Here is a 22,215-nt window from a genome sequence, read left to right as displayed (position 1 = left end):
ATATTTACATATTTTGAGGAAATTAATGGTAGGGGGTTAAAACATTTGGGCTGGGTGTGGTATTCAAGTTTGAGTAACACATCTCCCACTGACATAAAATGATGATTTACACTCAAAAACCGCAGTATATTGGACAGAGAGGCTTTTGGCAAAAAGAATCCAGGGTGGATGGGTGTTTGTTTAGCCTGAGCAGAGAATATATCTTTATCAACTTTAGCTTTTTTGGCCAGATGTCAAAAATACAGGTTATCCGTGTGACGCTATTGGCACTGGTGTAATTTTGACAGGTGTCACTGATAACATCTTTAACCTGTGACAGCCGTAACATTAGACATTGATGCTAATAGCCTGGTGTCTGGCGCATAGACCAATGAAGAATGTAGGTTAAAGTTTTTTAAAGAATGCTTTTTACTAGAAAGATGCTGGCAATTACCTTCCACTTAGAAAGCAGAAACTATTAATCTAATGAAGAAGTAGGCCAGGTCATCACAAATGTGATTGCAAATGTATAGGATTCATGACCCATAATCATACAGGATAAGGCACGCCAACAGATAAGCACACATATACTCAACTCTGTAAATGTTTAAAAAGACATATATCTTGTAAAAAGTCTTCCTCTATTAGTCTATCTGAAGTTCTTCTGCTATCTGGTGCAAGCATAAATGGCAAAATAGGTTCATCTGGAGATTGGCTCAGCCCTCTCAAAACTTTAGAAAATTAAAAACAAGACTCCTGCTGCTGAGATGTTGAACTGTGGTGCTTGTGCGGGTGTCACAGATTTGAGTCCAATCTGTGATGCTAACTGATCCCAAAAATAATAATTATGTAAAATAATTAATTAAACAAAGGACATCTAGTTCAGCGATTACAATGAAGTAAGCTGCTGGTATATGTTACAGTGACGATATCAGAATATCATGGTGCTTTGAAATATTAAAGGGTACTGTAATTTATACACCAATGGTATTTACATTGTATACACCAAAGTACTTTTAAGAATTCCATGGTGGTACGTTTAAAAATATCATGGGATTACCAAAGTACTTTTTCGTAATATCATAAATTACTCACTATAGCAAATGACAGCAAAACAAGCAAACATTTTTCTTTTTTTTTAAATGTTGCCATGTTATTCTTGGATGTACTAAAGAATCATTTAAATATCGTGGTATATGAACCAATAGGAAACACTTTTCCACTTTGAAACATTTTAAATGAGCCTTGGCCCACAGGACATGACGGTGCTTCTGAACCATGTTCACATATGGCTTCCTTTTTGCATGATAGAGCTGTAGTTGTCATCTGCAGATGGCACGGTGGATTGTGTTGACCGACAGTGGTTTCTGGAAGTATTCCTGGGCCCATTTAGTAATGTCAATGACAGAATCATGCCGATGAGTGATGCAGTGTTGTCCGAAGAACACGGGCATCCAACAAAGGTCTTCGGCCTTGTTCCTTACGCACAGAGATTTCTCCAGTTTATCTGAATCTTTTGATTATGTTATGCACTGTAGATGATGAGATTTGCAAAGCCCTTGCAATTTGACATTGAGGAACATTGTTTTTAAAGTATTCCACAATCTTTTTACGCACTCTTTCACAGATTGGAGAGCCTCTGCCCATCTTTACTTCTGAGAGACTCTGCCTCTCTAAGACATCCCTTTTATAGCTAATCATGTTACAGATCTGATCTGATGCTAATCATGTTACAGATCTCTTGCTTTTTTAGCCCTTTGTTGCCCCCGTACCAACTTTTTTGAGACGTGTAGCAGGCATCAAATTTTAAATTAGCTCATTTAGTGGATAAAAGTGTAAAATTTCTCCGTTTAAACATGTATGTTCTCTATGTTATATTGTGAATAAAATATTGGCTCATGTGATTTGAAAGTCTTTTAGTCTTCATTTTATTCAAATTGAAAAAAAACGCCCCAACATTTCCGGAATTCGGGTTATATTATGGTACTATAGAATCATTTAAATACCACGGTATATGAACCACAGTACCACGGTATGTTTCAAAATACCATAGTATCACCATAAGATACAACAAACATGCACATACAAAAAGTATTGCAGAATTACTCTGCCCCCCACCTACTGAGTATCATATAAATACCATGGTACATGAAGCAAAGCATCAAAATAACACAGTATTAAAGGTGCAATAAGTGATTGTCTTCAAAAACATGGTATTACCATGTTCAATAAACAATATATTTAGTATGTTTCTTTTAAGGGAACCCACATGCCCGCACAAGACTGCACTGCTGGAGACACAGCATATCTCCCCAAATAACTTTCACTTATCATTAACACAGACACGTGAGTGAGAGAGACAGGGAGATTGAGAGAGAAAGAATGTTGACGATAAGGACAGAACACTGGTTTAAGGCCATGTCTTATAAATGTAAAACTCAATGCAGCCACAACAACCACCCAAAGAGGAAATGAAGCATAGGTCTGTAAAACCAAAACAACGATGAAGGAGATTATAATGCCTTTGAGACCGAACAATAGCAATGCTGTTATTATAATCCTCTCTTCATTTGTAATATGCTATTGAAATCCTCAAGAAACCTCAAATTTTCCTCCCTAGAAGATGAGAGTAGTATTCAACCCATCTAAATCTAACACCACATCACAAGAATTCCAGTGAGTGAAAACGCATGAGCATAAATCTTTGAGCATAGAGTTTATCAATGCACACTCAGTTGAATAAATAGTATTTTGTGCAATTTCTGAGGGATTATAATAGAGATCGTTGGATTGTGGTTCACTTACTCAACAAGGGAACCCTAACCAGACAGGGGCTGCTGAGTCAGCAAGACAGGGCCCCTGATAACTGGCTATGGAGCTCCCACAGTCTCAGCTATCACCACAGGTAAACAAACATAGCAGAACAGATGAAGGACTGAAGATAAGAGCGGGTTGTAGCGTGGGCTCAAATCTACACAAACACACTCAGTATTGTACAGGCATAAGGAAACCCAGAGACTCTCTTTGTGTAAAATCCACATGTGTCTGCTGTACAGTTACCAATGGTAGGTTTATTTCCAACGTCTTGTTCGGCTATAAACTGAAAATATACACAAAGTGGGCCTTGAATACTTTTCATTCCTGTTGGGTTTGTTTTTAAACATTTACAGCATTAAATAAAAGATCATTTACAAAGAGAATCCATCACCAAAGTTCCAGTAATAATGCAAAACACGCAACAAACTACTATGCCACTACAGTTTAAAAAACATGTCCATATTTACTGTGTTGGTTTATATTAAAAGATGCTTTATACTCCTAAAAATTTCCCTTTGGATTTTGTTGGGGCAATCCAGCTCTAAAAATGGTGCTGAGTGGGTCTTTTTAGACAGAATGCAAAATCAGACATTCTTCACGGACAGCACCCAACACACTTTCCAAATATTTGTGCATACCACTTTTCAGGATGCCTTTTCTGCATGAAAACACATATATTGCTTCCTTTCAGACCAGACTGGTTCTGACTGGAGAACGTTTGATGGGTCGCCACTGTCTAAATGGTCTGACTGTGTCTGGATTGGTGTGTTGACAGAGCTCATAACAGACCAATGACATCATCTTACGACTGTTTACTAGGGCTATTAATAGACCTCAGTTCATTGGTTTTTACAGATTTAAGTTCCGTCACGTGCACACATTCAGGGTCAAATCTGGGGAAGTTGGTTCTCTTAAAATTCTACCGTGTTTGCATGTTAAATTGCAGAAGGATTTCCATTTTCTCATTTAACATATCTTTTTAGAGCACATCTGTTGACTTGGTGGCCATCTTGGACCATTTCCAGTCATGCCCAGCTTCTGTCTACTTAAATAAGGAAAGACAGAAATCCCGGAAACTGTTTGTCGGTAGGTATGTTTACATTCACTACTTTTTGTCAATCTGAATGCCATTTGGGTACTTTTAAACTAATGAACATTGCCAATCAGGACATACTACTCATAATTTTTTTTTGCCTACTATATAGTAGGGTAGTAGGCATATTAGATCTATTATTAAATATAAAGTTATCTTTATATGTACCCGAAACATTGCATTCCGATTCATAGATTAATTTACATGTATCGTGAAAAAAATTACAATACCCAGTTGCCGCATTCAGAAACAGAGGAAGCCACCGTGATAACGTTACCAAAGAATTGCAAATTGTTGTTTTTAGCAAATATGTAGCACATATTAACTCTCCTTCACTAATGTTAATAAACTTACAGACATTCGGGGAAGATGTGAGACATTTCACGGTCAATTCGTACATATTTTATAAGGTGGCTAATTCATACAAATTTGCATGACCTCATTCGTATGATTTTTTACCATTTCCATGCCGGTTAAGTTTAGGGGCTAGGTGTGGTCCTTCGTGCAAATTCCTACAAATTTGCCACCTCATAAACTATGTATGATTTTTCACAAATCGTATGAATTCGTACCAGTGGGGTCATATGAATTTGTACGAATTAGCCACCTTGTCAAATGTGTACGAATTGCTGTGAGATGGGGTTGGACGTTTACAAAACATGAACTATATGTGCTCAAGTTCTTTATGGATTCAACTGAGAAAGTAGTCAAACTCAAGTGTTTATGTGGTTTACATGGCTCTTTCCTATGAATTATTTAAAATCTGCACCACCCCCTTTCGATCGATTGAAATTTCATTCGGATCAAGCTTAATTGAACTGATTGACATTTCCTGTCCGACTGAATCATAAATGTAATTATCAAAAGATTGCTTGGTTGCCTTTAAATTTAGATAGTAATCTGACAATTCTGTACAATGCAAGTCTTTAGCTCAAATCGCACACTCACACACACACATAAAAATGCAATTTGTCAGGCTAGTCCACATAATGGGCGATTAAGCGTAAACAAACATCTCTGAAAAAGATAACTGTCTCTTTTAACTATAAGATGGGACCACATTGAGCGTTGTGATTTCTCACATTCACATTAATTTAAAGAGTGTATTCTTCAGTGATTTAGTTGATACAAGTCCATATAACATGACAGTCATTATCAAATGTCAAAAGGTCCACAAACAAAAAGAAAGTGAAAAGAAGAGATAGAGAGAGTTGGAAAAGTGAAAAAAAGAAGGAACGAAAGGAAAGCAAATAGCCTTTGGTGTAAGTTTCACAGTGTCACTGAGTTTAGGAAAACATTCCTCTCACTCCCCTTGAATTGAAAAAGTAAATGAGAGCGAAAGAGAGAGAATCAGGGAGACTAAAAGCATTAGTGTAGAATTAGAGTAACACACTCACAGGACTCCCTCACATACCATACTCATGTTTGCTTACACATAAAACACTGCAATGTTGTTTAAAAACGTGCTACCTAACTTACCGCCAACTTTAATAGGAGAAATTGGAATGCTGTCAAACTTTATTGCTTTAAAAACCATAATAAGACATACAAGTAAATAAGCTAAAACATTAGAGGCCAGATTACTGCAAAAGGGATTTCAGGTAAGAAATGTGTATCTGAAGACTGATAACTGTGTCACGATGGATGTTTATCTACGGAGACAAAAAAAAAAAAAAAAGGTGAAAAAAATTGAAGGAACAGATTCATAATATTTTATCTTTCAGGCATGAAAGATAAAAGCAAGAGTATATTGCAGACTATGTGTTTTGCAAAGTGGCAGCTGCGAGGCTCTCAGAACTGTTGACAGAAAACAGGAAGGAATGTTTCAAACCATGAGGAAGATAAGAGAACTGTGAACATCAGCGTTGGTGAGGAGGTACAAAGATAGACAAACACATAAAGCACATGCAAACACACAAACGCACATTGCATTCTTGGACCCCCCGTCTCCCTAAACACACACTAAAACTCCCTTGAGACTGTGGTCTAATTAAACTTTATCTCTTTCTTTCTTTCCCTTTCTCCACAGCTTTATGAGATGGGCGTGTAAACTGTGTTTGAAGATGCTACATGGCTCAAGGCTGAGGACTTGGAACATTCTGAACACAGCGTGACACAAACACAAGCAAATATACAAACAGAGATACATACAAACAGGCTATGACTCACATAAGAAAATATAAATAATTTCAGAAACTAACAAGCCATATATGTACACCCAAGTCTCTGGTACTTGTGTCCCTATTTGGCCCAGGTTTCTCCTTCAATGTAAGTCTATACTCCAGTGGATGAAAATGAACTTAGGTTTTATTTGCAAATAAACAGATCAGTTGAACTCTTGGTATGAACCGCAAAAGCTGTCGCCCCATCATTAGCTGTATGCTCATCATTCGTCTAATACATTCTTTGTTTGGTTATTTGAACTGTAATGTGAGATGGAGTCTTCACATTCTGTTCTCTCTTCATGATGTAAGCCATAACTAACACTAATGGGGCTGAAATTTCTAGGATACTTCAGATTTTTTTTTTTACTGCAATATATTGCTCATTGAAGTTTTTCCGGGTATGTGTTCCTAACATTTTAAATACATAATTACGGGTGGTAAAGAGTATAGGAGTGTAAATAAGTTTACTTTACTTAAGGGTACTAAAATAAAATAAAAATCCATAAAATAAAATAAACATATAAAAACAAATGTAAAGTAAATTATGAAATAAACAAAACATTAAACAACATAAAAATGCTGGAAAGGAAGTAAAATAAAAATGCCAAAAATAAAACATTAAAAAATGATAAAAACAAAACATTAATGAATGAATAAATGAATAAATTGTGTTTAGATTAAACAACATAAAAGACCTGGAACAAATAAATTAAATAAAAACATAAAAATAGAATACAAAAAAATAGAACACAAACAATAAAACACTGAGCATAAATAAATAAATAGTGGATTTTTATTTATTTTTATTTTTTTTGTGGGTGTGTGAATTTTTTTTTTTTTTTTGTAACTGTACGATGATGGGTAAAACATCTTAAGGTCATTATTGGGGCAATTCCAATAATTAAAATTGTTCAGTTGAAGTTGATTATGGTATAACTTCTTTTTAGATCAAGAGAACTCTACAGATGTGGTTGTTATTTTCTTCCCATTCTGTTTTTTTTTACATTTTTATATATATATATATATATATATAACCATCATTAACACTAATAGGGCTGAAATTTCAAGAATACTTCAGAAGATTTTTCTTTATTGCATTGTTTTCCTTATTAAAATAATTATGTCATAATACATTACAATAAATAAAACATATGTATAAAAATAAAAACAAGTGTAAAAAACCTAAATGATTAAATAAACAAAACACTAAAAAACAAGAAAAAGTATATACTACAAAACATAAAATAAAATAAAATAAATAAATAAAAGTGGAAACATGGTTTCACTGGGACTTGTGGATGTGGGTGTGTGAATTCTGGTTTTGGTAATTGTATAATGATGTGTGAAACGTATCTTGAGGCCATAACTGGGGCAATACAGTTAAAAACACGTTGAATTGAAGTTGATTATGGCACAAACGTTATTCAGATGAAGAAGACTCCACAGATGTGATTGTTATTGTCTGAGAACAGGAAAACCACAGCGTTTTAAATGGTATACTCATTTGGTTCAATTATGTAGCTTTAACCTGGGTTTCTAGCCTAGTCCACTTGGAAACCAAACAATTCCACAGTGGTCGTTTCCTGAACCAGCACAACTCAGACTCATGGAACGGCCTGTGGCTGACTGGAACTGCAGGTTAGCTGCTGTAAATCATTGAATACTCAGAGTCGATATGGGTGCTGCAAGCCAGATGGAGAGCAGGTGGAAAGGAAAGAGGATGACCTTGAGAAAAAGGCCTTCAAACTGCAGCCTCGGCCAGCTGTGAGAATCAACAACATGCCATGGAATTTTGCAGAGAGCAAGTGTGTGAATAAGTGTGAGAGAAAGAGGCGGAAAAGTTAGAGATCAAGCCAAAATGGCTAATTTGACACTTCCGTGTGGCTTTGTTATTCTTCACACTTAACAACTTGAAAGTACAATACCACACCCCTAGTTTTCATCCTCCACTGACTAGCAGGCATGAACACACACATTCTGGGTCTCAGTGGGCTTGTGCCCAGCTGAGGAAGCTTTGGTCTGAGGGCTAAAGCGCGACAAGGACCCTTTAAACCGGACCAGCCAACAAGACTCCCCACTGGTGATCCTTTCACTCAGGACACAAAAGACTGACACCCACTAGCAAAAGCAGCAAAGTCACGCGGCATGACAGCGGATGTACAAATGAAGCTGTTGGACCTGATTGGAGACCACTTGAGACTTTGTAAAGTGCAAAGTTCTTTATTCTTGTTTCATATTTGTTTAGATGCTTATTTGTATATAATTTCTAAAATTTGAATTAGAATTGTCAGTCATAATCATTTCTTTGATTTGTTTTTAATCAGCTGATATTCAGTTGCTCAGTGGATGATTTGAAGTGATTTGATCTAATCAAATCTGAAAATAAGATTAAAATTTATGAATAAAGAGATAACAAAATGTAAGAAATATAAAAAAGTAAAAATGTAAACATTAGCAATTAGCAACATGAAAAAGAGGTGGAAACATAAACAAGTAATAAAATAAAAACATTAAAAATAAAAGAAAATGTAATACATTAAACAACATGAAAAGGCGTAAAACATAATTTCTTTAATTCTTACTGATGTTCAAAAATGTATTCTATTCAGCTATGCAGTTTTTCAATGTAATTTCATCTAATCAAATCTGCAAAAAGAAAAGAAAAAAAGAATAAATGATAAAATACATAAAACATTAAACAACATGAAAAAGGCAGAACAACTAAAGACTAAAAAACACTAAATGACATGAAAATATCAGAAGCAAATTAAAACAAACAAACAAAAAAAACCTTAAAGGGGTCATGACATGCATTTTTTTATTATTATTATTATTTGAATATGTTCTTTAAGGTTTACTTGTAATGTTAACATTTTTTTGAACAAAAAATAAAAAATAAAAATAAAAAATAAATAAATATGTGGGAAAATGATTATTTTCAACCCTTATTCTGACCCAGTCTCTGAAACAACCTCTTTTTAAGGGGGTGGGTCCTTTAAGGCTTCTCATTAATCGGCCACTGATATGATTGGCTAACGACATTGCATAGGAAACACTATCAACGCCCCCTCACTATTGTGAGTGTTTTGACGACATAATCAAAATAAAGCGGTCATTTCCAGACAAAGCATTATGAAATCGTTTACTTACGGTTTGTGATGCAGCTGCAGTCAGATCTAGTACCACTTCATCTTTAAACAAATGTTTCTTTGTGAACTCTCCATGACACTGTGCCTCGTTTACAAAACAAAATGCTCCGTTCAATCCTCAGACACGATCCGGGATGCCATTAAAAATAAACTATCCACTTTTTCCTTACGCTGGGATCCTTCTGATATCTGTACAAAGACGCAAACGAGCTGTTTAAACCAAACAAGTCAAAACAAACGTCCTATTGACAACAGATTCAAGCGTGTTGACTGTGTCAGAAAATGAACGCTGTATCATTATACAATCTGTATACTGTATCCAGTGTAGACAAGATAGCGGCAGTGATTGAAATTTCTATTTGCTTTTGACGGTATGCGACACTCGCATTCAAAGCGATCAACTGTCAAGCTGTTAAGCGACTGAACGCCAGTGGGCGGGGCCTATGTCGATGTCTTGCTCTAGATGCAGTGTTTATGCAAATGACTGAGTTATGCAAACTTTAAACAACATGAAAAGGCACAAAGTTACATTAAGATATTACATTAAAATCAAATAACTACATAATTTATTTAATTCTTACTGATGTTCAAAAATGTACTTCTATTCAGCTATGCAGTTTCAAATCTGCAAATAAGATCCAAATTTACGAAAAAAAGACTCTCTTTCAGAACAATTGTTGCTTTTATTTATCTGTCCCCATAGCTTTGTTCAGTCTTGTAATGGAAATCATGTGTCCTGACTCCCATTCATAAGATTCTTTAATGATTAATGTCTGACAAAGCTGTTTATAGGTTATGTAATTCCATTAGCGGGTAAGAGCTAAACCCTCGACAACACAGTTTGTCCTCTGGTTGCCTGGAAGGCAGACATCACGTAAACTGAACTCTGCAGCTGCGCAGGTGACCTCTGACCTGAAGGCAATCTGAACTTTCATCAAGCGTTAGCCTGCTGGGTTATTACGCTAAATGCTTTAATTAATCCAGTTAAAATCTATCAGAGGAGAAAGTAAGTCGAGAAAATCACAGAGTTTTGTCACGTAGAGTCCTGAGCAGATGAGGAGAAATCATGCTAGTCCAACCCCCAATGCCTGTTAACAAAAAAAAAATGTGCTAATAGTGTTAGTTTTAGTTTATGGCTAATAAAACCTAGAATGTTGTCACTTATCCATCAAACAAACTGCAATTTCACTTGGTGCCACTAGTGGTACAGAAATGACACACTGTACCTTCAAGAAAATTCTTATTTTCTCAGTCCGTATTCTCAGATTTTATGACTATATGCTGTGCTTGTTTATACACACATAAATACGCATACATACACAGGTCATTTACCAGATCTACACCCACACGCTGTTGTACAGTCATTTCCGATACATTTTTATTTAATTACAAACATCCTGCTTACTGAAGCCACAACATTCTTGACGTTGCTTGGAAAGAGGGAAGATAGAGTTGATATGAATAAGAAGAAAAGGAGGGATGATGGGAGAAAAGAACGCCTGAGAAACTTTTTATGGGCCGATGTGACCCACCTCTCCACCTCTCTTTCATCTACAGGTGCTGAGGCCAGGGGAAGATACCTTCACACTCCGGGGAAAAAGGGCACAAGAAGGCTAACATCCATCACTCCAGACCTGTCCACTGCTCCTGGCAAAGGAGAGGAGAAGGTAGGCCTCTGACCTGGAAGCCACACTCTCAGGTCCTCCAAGCTGGAGAAAGAGGACTTCAAGAGAGGCTGTAGCTGGTTTATGGCTTTTGTTGGGATATTAGTTGAGAGAGGAAGCTCAGTGACGGTGATTTATGAGCAGATTTGTGAGGTAATGGGAAAGAAAGCACTTAGAAGTAGACAAGTAAGAACAGTCTGACAAGGGAGGAGACACGGAGACACACACACATATATCTGTTGTTTATTTATTTTTTAAAAACAATAAAATTGTGGAAAAAATCATCACCTTCATTCATTTCCAGTTTAGGCATCTATAATGCCTAATTTAACTTCAATTTCAGTTTATTTAGACCAAATACAACCCAAATTCCGGAAATGCTGGGATATTTTCAAATTTGAATAAAATTAAAACTAAAAGACTTTCAAATCACATGAGCCAATATTTTATTCACAATAGAACATAGGTATCATAACAAATGTTTAAAATGAGAAATTTTTAAATTTTATGCACAAAATGAGATCATTTCAAATTTGATGCCTGCTACAGGTCTCAAAATAGTTGGGACGGGGGCATGTTTACCATGGTCTAGGATCTCCTCTTCTTTTCAAAACAGTTTGAAGATGTCTGGGCATCGAGGCTATGAGTTTCTGGAGTTTTGGTGTTGGAATTTTGTCCAAATTTGGTTCTTGCCTGATATAGGTTTCCAGCTGCTGAAGAGTTTGCGGTCATCTTTGACGTATTTTTCCTGTAATTATGCGCTAAATGTTCTCTATTGGTGAAAGATCTGGACTGAAGGCAGGCCAATTCAGCACCCCGACTCTTCTACTACGAAGCCATGCTGTTGTAATAGCTACAGTATGTGGTTTTGCATTGTCTTTCTGAAATACACGCCATCTGGAGGGGAGCATATGTTGCTCTAAAACCTTTATATACCTTTCAGCATTCATAGTGCCTTCCAAAACATGCAAGCTGCCCATACCGTATGCACTTATGCACCCCCACACCATCAGAGATGCTGGCTTTTGAACTGAACGCTGATAACACGCTGGAAGGTCTCCCTCCTTTTGCCCGGAGGACATGGCATCCGTGATTTCCAATAAGAATGTCAAATTTGGACTCGTCTGACCATAGAACACTATTCCACTTTGAAACAGTCCATTTTAAATGAGCCTTGGCCCACAGGACACGACGGCGCTTCTGGACCATGTTCACATATGGCTTCCTTTTTGCATGATAAAACTTTAGTTGGCATCTGCAGATGGCACGGCGGATTGTGTTTACTGACAGTGGTTTCTGGAAGTATTCCTGGGCCCATTTAGTAATGTCAATGACAGAATCATGCCGATGAGTGATGCAGTGTCGTCTGAGGGCCCTAAGACCATGGGCATCCAGCAAAGGTCTTCGGCCTTGTCCCTTACACACAGAGATTTGCTGCTTTGTTGCTAGATGTTCTCCCAGCTGAATCTTTTCCAAATGTCTTGCTTTTTTAGCCCTTTGTTGCCCCTGTGCCAACTTTTTTGAGACCTGTAGCAGGCATCAAATTGGAAATGAGCTAATTTAGTGGATAAAAGTGTAAAATTTATCCGTTTAAACATTTGTTATGTTCTCTATGTTCTATTGTGAATAAAATATTGGCTCATGTGATTTGAAAGTCTTTTAGTTTTCATTTTATTCAAATTAAAAAAAAAACATCCCAACATTTCTGGAATTCGGGTTGTAGTATAAAATTTTAAAATCAGCTACACTATTATCAGCTTATTGGCATTAGCCAGAATTATAATAACATGATTGCATCCCTACACTCACAGCTTGTTGGTCAGTTTGCTGCCAAAACTACTGATTGGTAGGTATGCTAAAAGTTATAATGATTGTTGTGCTGCTGCTTACAGATAGAGAGTGAGAGTAGAAAAGAGAGAAGGATGTGTGACTGATAGACCATTCAGACATAGATGATAGTGTTTGAAAGCATTTACAAAATGACCACTTACTCACTGATAATTCTAGGTCTCCAATCAGCAACTTACCAACAAAATGTTGCCAATCTAAAAAGCTAACCACACCTCAGCTATAAAGTTACTTATCACCAACACAGCTTATTAAGGCAAACACATTTTTCTTGGATTCTGCCTTGTTTGAGCGTGTTTGTGTTTGCTCGGCTCTGTAGAGATGGCCTGTACCTCAGCTAGGTCAATCTGAATGTTCTGTACACAGACACTCCAGCACATGAACATGAACACATCCCCCAGGTCTTATCACTCTCCAATCAGCCAGAAAACAGCAGAGCCAGTAATGTAGATCATTGTCAAGAGTACAGGGAAGCACAGATCGATGGCAAAATGCTTCAAAATGTGAACATAACTATGTCTGTATATTCGAGGATGAAACAAAGAGCATTTTGCTTTGTCGGTGGTGGCTTAGCATTTCAAAAACTGTCAGCGGCTGTTTGTCTAAAGTAGGAAAAAGAGAGTAGAGTACCACACTGACATTAAAGCTTCAACATATTATTAGAAACAGCTATTTTTGACAACTTAGGTGGTAATTTTTCAGGTATATTTATTGATTTATTTAGCACAGAGAATGATGAAATTTATATATATATATATATATATATATATATATATATATATATATATATATATATATGCACATTTTAATTGCATCATTCTCTTTGCTTAATAAATAAATAAAATACCACCTAAGTTGTCAAAAATAGCTCTGTTAATAGTTTCCTGTTTAGCTGCCTTTCTCTTACAGGGAAAGATAGATAGATAGATAGACAGACAGACAGACAGACAGATAGACAGATAGACAGATAGATAGATAGATAGATAGATAGATTTTGTATGTGTTACAATGACGTTGAGATGATCGGTTGCACAGACCTTTCCATGCACAAATAAAACTCACATCCATGGAAAGGTTGTAAGCCCACACTATTGAATAAACCATTAGACCACACTACTGGTCATGAAAATTTTAGAGTTTGCTGCATCCATGGTGGGTTTCAAGATTGTCTTGGAGTTTCTTTTTTGTCGAGGTAGCCATGGAACTGTTATATAAAATCCTGCTGATAGTTCACTGACATATTTAATTCATGAGAAAGTAAAGTGAATGCATTTTAGAGTCTTGAGGTAGCACTATAAACCAGACCTTAGATACACACATATAAAACCACAAAAGTGAATCCATCTTTCACACAATAAATCACTCATGATTACAAATTATTTCCCAGCACTAACATTCAGACATCTTTAAAGCTCTGCAATAATGACACAGCATTTCCTAGCTTCTCTGGAGCTTATAATTAAGTATCGGGTGTCACATCCATAATGCATTCTAGGCAACTTTGTGGATTTAATAGAGATAACCTAACCTAACTCAAAAGTGCACTGCACCCAAAAAGGTTTCCGGAAACTCCATTAATGTCTCAAAGTCTCATTTAATTATGCTGCTATAATGGAAAATTTTAACGCAAAATTCAAAAGACTCAAATATGCAATGATACACAAAAAGAACCATGACAATCTTAATTTTGGACATAGCATCATAGCAAAATCATGCTTTGTTTTGTTTTTTTGGAATTGTGCAATAGTAATACCATAACATTCTCTGAAGTACCTTATTTTCCAGTTAAATATCTAAACACTGATTCATTAAGATGCAAAATGAAATAATATAAAAAGTCTTGTTTTCTGACAAAATGATCAAAATCAATATCTGCCAATGGGCTCAGAAAAATAACCATGGTTAACCTTTGAAATAAGTTTATATGTCTAACCTCATTTTTCTTACTTTAAGTACAAATTTTGTTATATTTTTCAAAATGAACAATGGGGTCAGATAAATATTTGTGTTTTCCCTTGAATTAAGTTTCTTTTTTGAACACCACTAGCAGATATTTTTGAAGTATGAACTCAATTTTGATATATTTTTCAGTCATTTTACATCTCAAGGACAAATGTGTCTTGATCTAAGAATGTTTAGATATTTATTCTGGAAAACAACACACAAATTTTAGCAGCGTACACCACATCTAGCATCAATATGACATGAAGAGACCATAATCCTTCCCAGAAACATGTTTTTTTTTGTTTGTTTTTATCACTGCCTCCACATTCGCACATCCACACCCACTTCCACATCCCCTCACAAGCTCACCTGTCAGCCTCTGGTCTCGTGTGTTTCTGTTAAACAGATCCAGAGCCCTGCAGGTGGAGTATCTGATGTGTTCACTCAAAGATCTCTTCTGGAGAAGCAGCAGACGCATGGACCTCGACATCTTGTCCTGTTCTCGTTCGGTTCTAGATTCTCGTCCTCCTTCACCCCTCTCCCGGGTCTGTCGTTCTCTACTCAGTCCATTCTCCATGTCCGGTTCTGCGTGCAGCGCTGCAGTGTGCATTAGGGAGTTCCCACTGCAATGCTCTCACATTCAGTCCTGCGCTACTGTGTGTGTTTGTGAGTGTGTGTGTGCGACAGAGTGCTTTCCGACTCAGGCCTCAGCGCCTCCACAGTGTGAATATTTCAAAAAGCCACATTTGAGTTTGATTTAAGTGCACTCGCTCACTCTCTTTGTGTGTCCTTCAAGCTGCTACTTGTCTTCATGTTGTCAGTTTGCACTGGGAACATCTAAGTGGCTGAACTGATGGAGGCAAAACGTACGTCATCTGAATTCATCTTAGCGCATTCATTCATTCTGCTTGAGTGAGCATGTACTTTTACATGAGAGGAAGTCACAAACAATCGTCCTATGCTAAGATTACACACACAAGTGAAAGAAGAAGGTGTAACACAACGACAAGAACCAACCCACGCTTATATTTGTTTCCTAGCTTTGAAATATTAGCTTTGAAAACCGGGGAACAATTTCCTGCATTTAAGCACAATACATTCATAAATTATATTCAATGCATCACATACTTTCCAAAAATCAGTTCATTGACGACACACCCACACACATGTTTTTCTAGGCATCTAAATCGGGACACATCAAAGACACTGTTTTTATATTGTAATTACAAAATAATTGCAGAAAAATGCAATAATGTAGAACTATAATTGCATTTTTAAAAACAAACATTATTTATGGGGGGGGGGGATGTTATGTCTGGTTTAGCTAAATTCTGGGTATAATTTTGCTAATTTTAGCAAATCCACACATTTCTCTAAGCTTTAGTTCACTGCCAGGCTCCAAACTGAAGTTCTTAGTTATGTAACAAATAATGCGTAAATGAACTGGATTAGGCTTGTCAAACAATAGCCGAACTGTTACATATGTGACCTTTGGACAGGGAAATAACTTATGCTGTTGTAAGTGTAAACACAATAAAGATATTATATATACATTTATACATACATACATACATACATACACACACACATATATATATATATATATATATATATATATTAGAAGAGTTCAGATGCAAAAGCCTCTATATGTGCCGTCTGAAATTTTCATCTAAAATGAGCATTTTTATCAGGCTGCTTTGTGTAGGTTCAGTAATTTTACTCTAATGGCAATGCATAGGTGCTTTTCTATGCAATTAAAGTAAAATAACTGAACATTAATATAGGAGCCTGATAAAAATGCTCATTTTAGAAGAAAATTTCAGATGGCATTTAGAGGCTTTTGCATCTGAACTCTTCATATATATATATTTAATATAATTTTGAAGGACCAAACAGTTGTTGGTCCCCATTGACTTCCATACTAGGGAAATAACGAAATGCTACGGGGTCAATGGGGACCATCAACTGTTTGATTACCAGCATTCTTCAAAATATCTTCTTTTATGTTCAACATAAGAAAGAAACTCATACAGTTTTGGAACTACATGAGGGTGAGTAAATGATGTCAAATTTCCATTTTTGGTTGAACTATCCCTTTAAGTTTTACTTTAAGTTTAACTTTAAAATTAAAAAAAAAAAATAAATAAAGTAAATTTCTCTCTCTCTTTCTCATTTTTTTAGAATGCTGCTTAATTGTATTACTACCAAAAATCATTGCATGGAGGCTAAGTCTATTTCATATATAGCTCGAATTTATATGAAAAGTGATGATTTTGTTAATTTTTCTAAAAAGGAAGATGGGAATGTGAGTGTGTGTGTGTGTTGGGGTGTGAATTGACTGGGTTTATGAGCATTCAAAGAGAGTTGATAATTGAAGATAATAGTAGCATATGTGTGTTTAGAATACTTTGCCAAGAGGATGTAAATTTGGGATTAGTGCTTTTGCATTTCCAGTAATGCACCACTGAAGCGAGCAATGAGGGCTAATTGGCCAGCTAAGAGATGCACTACAATGGAAGCTTTAAGAATAGCACAGAAAAAACGCACACACACAAACACAGCTGCTAATTTACTTTATGACCTCCGAGGTAAAGCTAGAGGAGATAAGCTTCATTTCTTCCCCTCTTTTCCGCTTGAAGATCCAGACCAAGATTCAACCACTTAAGCCTGCACATATTGCTACGGTGTAAAATAAATAAAAACACTTCTAAAAGTAGTTTAATTGTGAAATTAAGTAAAACAAAAGTATAATGAAACAAAATAAACTTTGCTGCAAATATAAATAAAATAAAATAACTATAATAATAAAATAACTAACGATGTGTAATATATAATTTCTTATAGTAAATAGTTACAAATGTCCAAAAAATTTACATTTGCTGACCAATCCATTTGCAGGACATCCAAGATGTAGATGAGCTAATTTCTTCATCAGAACTAATTTTGACAAACTAGGATAAATGTAATCTACAAGACTCCAGTATTTATCAATTAATGTCTTGTGAAGTGAAAGTCGTTTTAACTTGGAACTGTCGCTTGTGGCCAAAATACAAATCCATAATCCATAATAACACTTCCTTCAGTGAAAAAGCTCATCCCCTATTGTTCTCTCACATCAAAATCCACAGACATGTTTGTATAGAACAGTTTTAGCTTGTAATCTGTGCACATTCATGTTTCAGATGAGATGACTTTTTCACTGAAGAAAGCAATATTATGCATAGAGGACTCATGTTTTAGTCAAAAACAACAGTTTAAAGTTAAAACATCCAATGATGGATTTGTTTCCTACAAACATGCAGCTATTCACTTGACAAAACATTAACTGATGGAAAGGAGTCATGTTTATTACTTCTGGATTATTGGATTATTGTTTGAACTCTCATTCTGACGGCACCCATTCACTGCAGAGGATCCGTTGGTGATCAAGTGATGTAATGCTAAATTTCTGCAAATCTGTTCCCAATGAAGAAACAAACTCATCTACATCTTAGGTGGCTTTAGGACTGAGAGCATTTTCAGCAAATGTTCATTTTCTGAGTTCTATTCAATTCTTCCTTTAATTCACCTGCCATTAACAGGCATTTCAAAAGTTCTATTTAGATCCCAATTGTGAGATTTTAAAAGTATAAAAGTTATGTGCATATCTGGTTTTGGTCATGAAGGGAATGATCTGAATTTCTTCAGTTTTTCAAACATGCACAAACCTCACCCTGACCATATAATTTACAATATAAAAACACAATCTTCTCGGAAATACCAAGATGTCTCCCCATGTGTAATATTAGAAGTCTGGAAACACTTCGCCCTACTTTGAGTTTTATACTCAATCACTTACACAAATAAGCACACACACGTTTTTGGAATGCATCCAAACTCTTTCATTCATCTCTCCTGAACATTCCATTCCTCTAGTGATTGTATCAATAACATGAAAAGTTAATCGCGTTGTTAGTGAATGAGGAGCCTTTGTTGTTGTCTGAGAAGAACAAATGTCTCGCTCTGGCTAGGATAATCAATGTGGCTCTCTTTCTTTTGCTCTGTCTAACCTAAGACTCTGTTACAAAAAAAGATATTAGGGTGATTCTATTAAGATGGACAGATACATAATAAGCGAAAGAAAGCTGGTGGATCATGGTATTGTGTATTGTGATCCTGATACTCATAACAGAGGGATTACCTGGGTTCACACAGTGACCTACAAACACCAAACAATGGGAAATGAGTTCAAAAGGTAACATCTACAGAGTCAACAGAATATTAAAATCCCCATGTAAACACATGCTACTGTGAAAAAAATGCCAAGTTCTTTCATGAAACTCTAGATGGCACAGGCTGATGCGGTTTTAATGCAAACTGATGATATTTTCTGCGTTAAACTAGCACAAGATGATTAGTTCCTGGTGCATATGCAGCCAATGAGCTTACTGCTTTACATTTAAATGGCTGGTTAGCATTCACTAGAGAATTTCACAGTGTGCTTTCAGAGTTCCTCTGAAACCCTTCACCTTCCCCAGCTCCACCTGTATAAATCTGCTACAGGTTATTATATATGCTATTTGTGCAGCAGCAGTATGTCTTAAATACTCACAGAACTGTATCGGCATATGTATTGGCAGTAGCACGTACTTGTTTTGTAGCAGTATAGCAGCAGCAATAATCTACAACAACAGCAATAACCAACAGCAGCAGCAATTCAGCAGCTTAGCAGATATATTCCGCCACAACCAAATACATAAACATTGTCATATCCATTACACTCTTAAAAATAAAGGTGCTTAAAAGGTTCTTCACAGTGATGCCATCGAAGAACCATTTTTGGTTTCACAAAGAACCATTCAGTCAAAGGTTCTTTAAAGAAGCATTTCTTTCTTAACTTTTTATAATCTGAAGAAGCTTCTTTTGCGAAATAGAAAGGTTCTTCTGATGTTAAAGGTTCTTTATGGAACCATTTAGACAAAACAGATCTTCTATGGCATTATGAAGCACCTTTATTTTTAAGAGTGTACCATGCTAAAATCTTCAGAGATTTGTCATGATAGAACTGTGGTCACATCATAAGACCTTTGTTGGGTCTTGTGCATTGAATCACGGGACAGGTCACAGATTGCTCAAGGGCCCACATAAGGGGCTAAAAGTGCTCTTTACAGAAATCTGAAAAGATGATTTCCTGTTCAATCTATCAACTCACAATGCACAACTCACATTTTCCTGTCCAGCAGGCCTATATCTTACCACAGTCTGGGAACAACCCTGGACATCTGCAATGGACATGGGAATTACCAGTGACATCAGCTAAAAAAACCAAAGGCATCAGATCATACTCAGTTGGTCAATGCTAAAAAAAGAATAACCATAGGAAACAGAAACACTTATACTTCAGGCACCATGTCAAAAGAGTTTATTTTGTATTACAACTAAAAGAAAACTAAAACTTTTTTGTTGTTGATGTCTGTCTGTCTGTCTCAAAATAAACAATATCTATCCCACAGTTGAACACCTAAATGTTGTGTAATTGTATATAAATATAAATTGCGATAATAATACTTCTTTTATTCTCTTTTTTTATTTATCAAGCTGTCATTTTGTCAAATTAGGCACAAATTATGAAATATTATGAAACCATTTAAGTATTGTTTTTGACTGTGTGTATTAGAATACATAAAATATAAGCTATGAAACTGGCCTTAGCAAGAAAAACAGGTCAAACATTTAATCTGATGACAGTCACTTAATAACAGAATTTTCATGTGACATTTGTCACCATTCACCACTGGTGAGTGTGAAAAAATGTGTTCCTATTCTAAAAGGCCCAGAAGACCAACCTGCCTATAGTTGAAGAAACACCTGCAACAGAACAACAGACTTCAAACAGATGCCTTCCAAACAGAAAACAGCCAAGGATTTGTATTGTCCATATTCTCCAAATTTGAACAGCTCAGTCTACTGGTTCTCCAAGAACGAAACAAAGTGGTCAAATAGAGAAGTCTGGGAGTCATAGGATGCAACAGGATGTGTAGAAGTAGAATAAAAGCAGGCGATGATAACACTGGAAAGAGGGTTGTGACAGACTTTAAGTGATGAAGTGGCCAATAACGTACCCTTCTTCAAACCCTAAGTCTCCTTAATAAGTCAAAGCCAATAAAACTGCGTGGGAAATAAAAGGCTAGGATTGAGGAGGGCATTAAGTTCTTAAAATCAAATAAGCATTACAGACAAGCCTAAGAACACATTAGCTCTGAAATACAGACTCGCATTAATGGTATACTATTATTGCCTCTGGACTTGGAGGAGACAAACATGAGATCAGGACAGGATATGTGCAAAGAAGAGGGTTGATTTGTGTCAGCTGGGTCATTTCATGTGAAACCTAACCTATCTGGGCATGACCGTCTCAGAAAATTGGCATGGAAATGTAATCTGTGTGGACCGCTGGCTAGATAAGGACACAGCATAGAGTTTTTTGAGGTGATTCAATGACGCAGGTTAGACTATGAAAATATTCTATTTACATGTATTTATTAAGTTGTTTACTGCTGGGTGCACATTTCTATTACGCCACTACAAACTGTCAGCATCAGACAACAATATGCAAATAAGTGAATACTAGTGTTATTTTAGTATTATTTAATTTATTTTCATTAAATAAATTTAAATTGTTTTCATTTTCATTTTAGTATAGGTTTTAGTAAAATTTTTATGTGTTTTTTATGATTATTTTTTAAATATTTCTATTTTAGTGTTAATTTATTTTGTCAGTTTCAGTTTTAGTACTTTATTTTATAGGTTTTATTTTATTTCAGCTTCATTTTAATTAGCAAACATTATTTTTAAAATAGTTTTAGTCAACACTGGTAAAAAAGAAAAAGAAAAAGAATAAATTATTCAAATGCAATTAATTAACACAGTTTATTAGATCAGCAATACGCTTCTGATGAAAACCCTGCACATGGCCTTAGACAAATAGTAAACTTGATTTATTAATGGAGTATCTCATGAAAATCAATAAATCAATAAACAAATACCTGCCATTATTTACATACTGTAATTTCATGGAAAACAACAACCAGGACAGTCTTCATAGTTTCTCATTTTGTTTTCCACAGAAACATTGGTTTATTACTTTACAGTAAACTTACTTTTCTCAAGGAAATTACTTTTCTCAGAAAGTGACAACTTCCTCTTTCCAAGCATACTTATAGCCTCTTGAAATGATGGCGCCATAACAATACATCTTAATCACCCAGACTGAAGAACAGATATTGAATCTATGGTGAGCACTTGATGACTAAAGTGGAATTTCCCAGGGTCCCATCAGGCAGTAAAAAAGTCCCAAGATCATAGGTCCAGTAAGTGAGCTATTGATTAAACATGAATACTTACGGAACATGACATTAACTGAAACTCTGACGAAAGCACATGTGCACTTGTGCTGTATTCTACATCCTCCCAGAGGTGGAAAGAGTACGAAATATTCTACTCAAGTAAAAGTACCATTACATTAATGAAGTTTTACTTAAGTACAAGTAGAAGTACCAGTATAAAAATCTACTCAA

The 22,215-nt window shown here is 35.8% G+C and overlaps 1 protein-coding gene across 5 annotated transcripts in view; it reads right to left on the bottom strand.

The window, feature by feature from the left end:
• The window catches only part of dlc1 (DLC1 Rho GTPase activating protein), a 108,536-nt gene that overhangs the window by 46,847 nt on the left and 39,474 nt on the right, over positions 1-22,215 (bottom strand). Inside the window, exon 1 of one of the 5 annotated variants that reach the window (XM_058797457.1) lies at positions 15,029-15,807. The exons of the other annotated variants lie outside the window; for them this stretch is intronic. Within the exon in view, the coding sequence (XP_058653440.1) occupies positions 15,029-15,269 (241 nt within the window). The 5' untranslated portion in view covers positions 15,270-15,807. Of the gene's footprint in view, positions 1-15,028; positions 15,808-22,215 lie in introns of those variants that run through there. 5 annotated transcript variants of the gene reach the window in all.

The sequence above is a fragment of the Onychostoma macrolepis genome, chromosome 01 (genome assembly GCF_012432095.1).
Source record: "Onychostoma macrolepis isolate SWU-2019 chromosome 01, ASM1243209v1, whole genome shotgun sequence".
NCBI lineage: Eukaryota > Metazoa > Chordata > Actinopteri > Cypriniformes > Cyprinidae > Onychostoma > Onychostoma macrolepis.
Note: the sequence above shows the minus strand (reverse complement) of the source record. Positions and strands in the feature narration are given on the sequence as shown.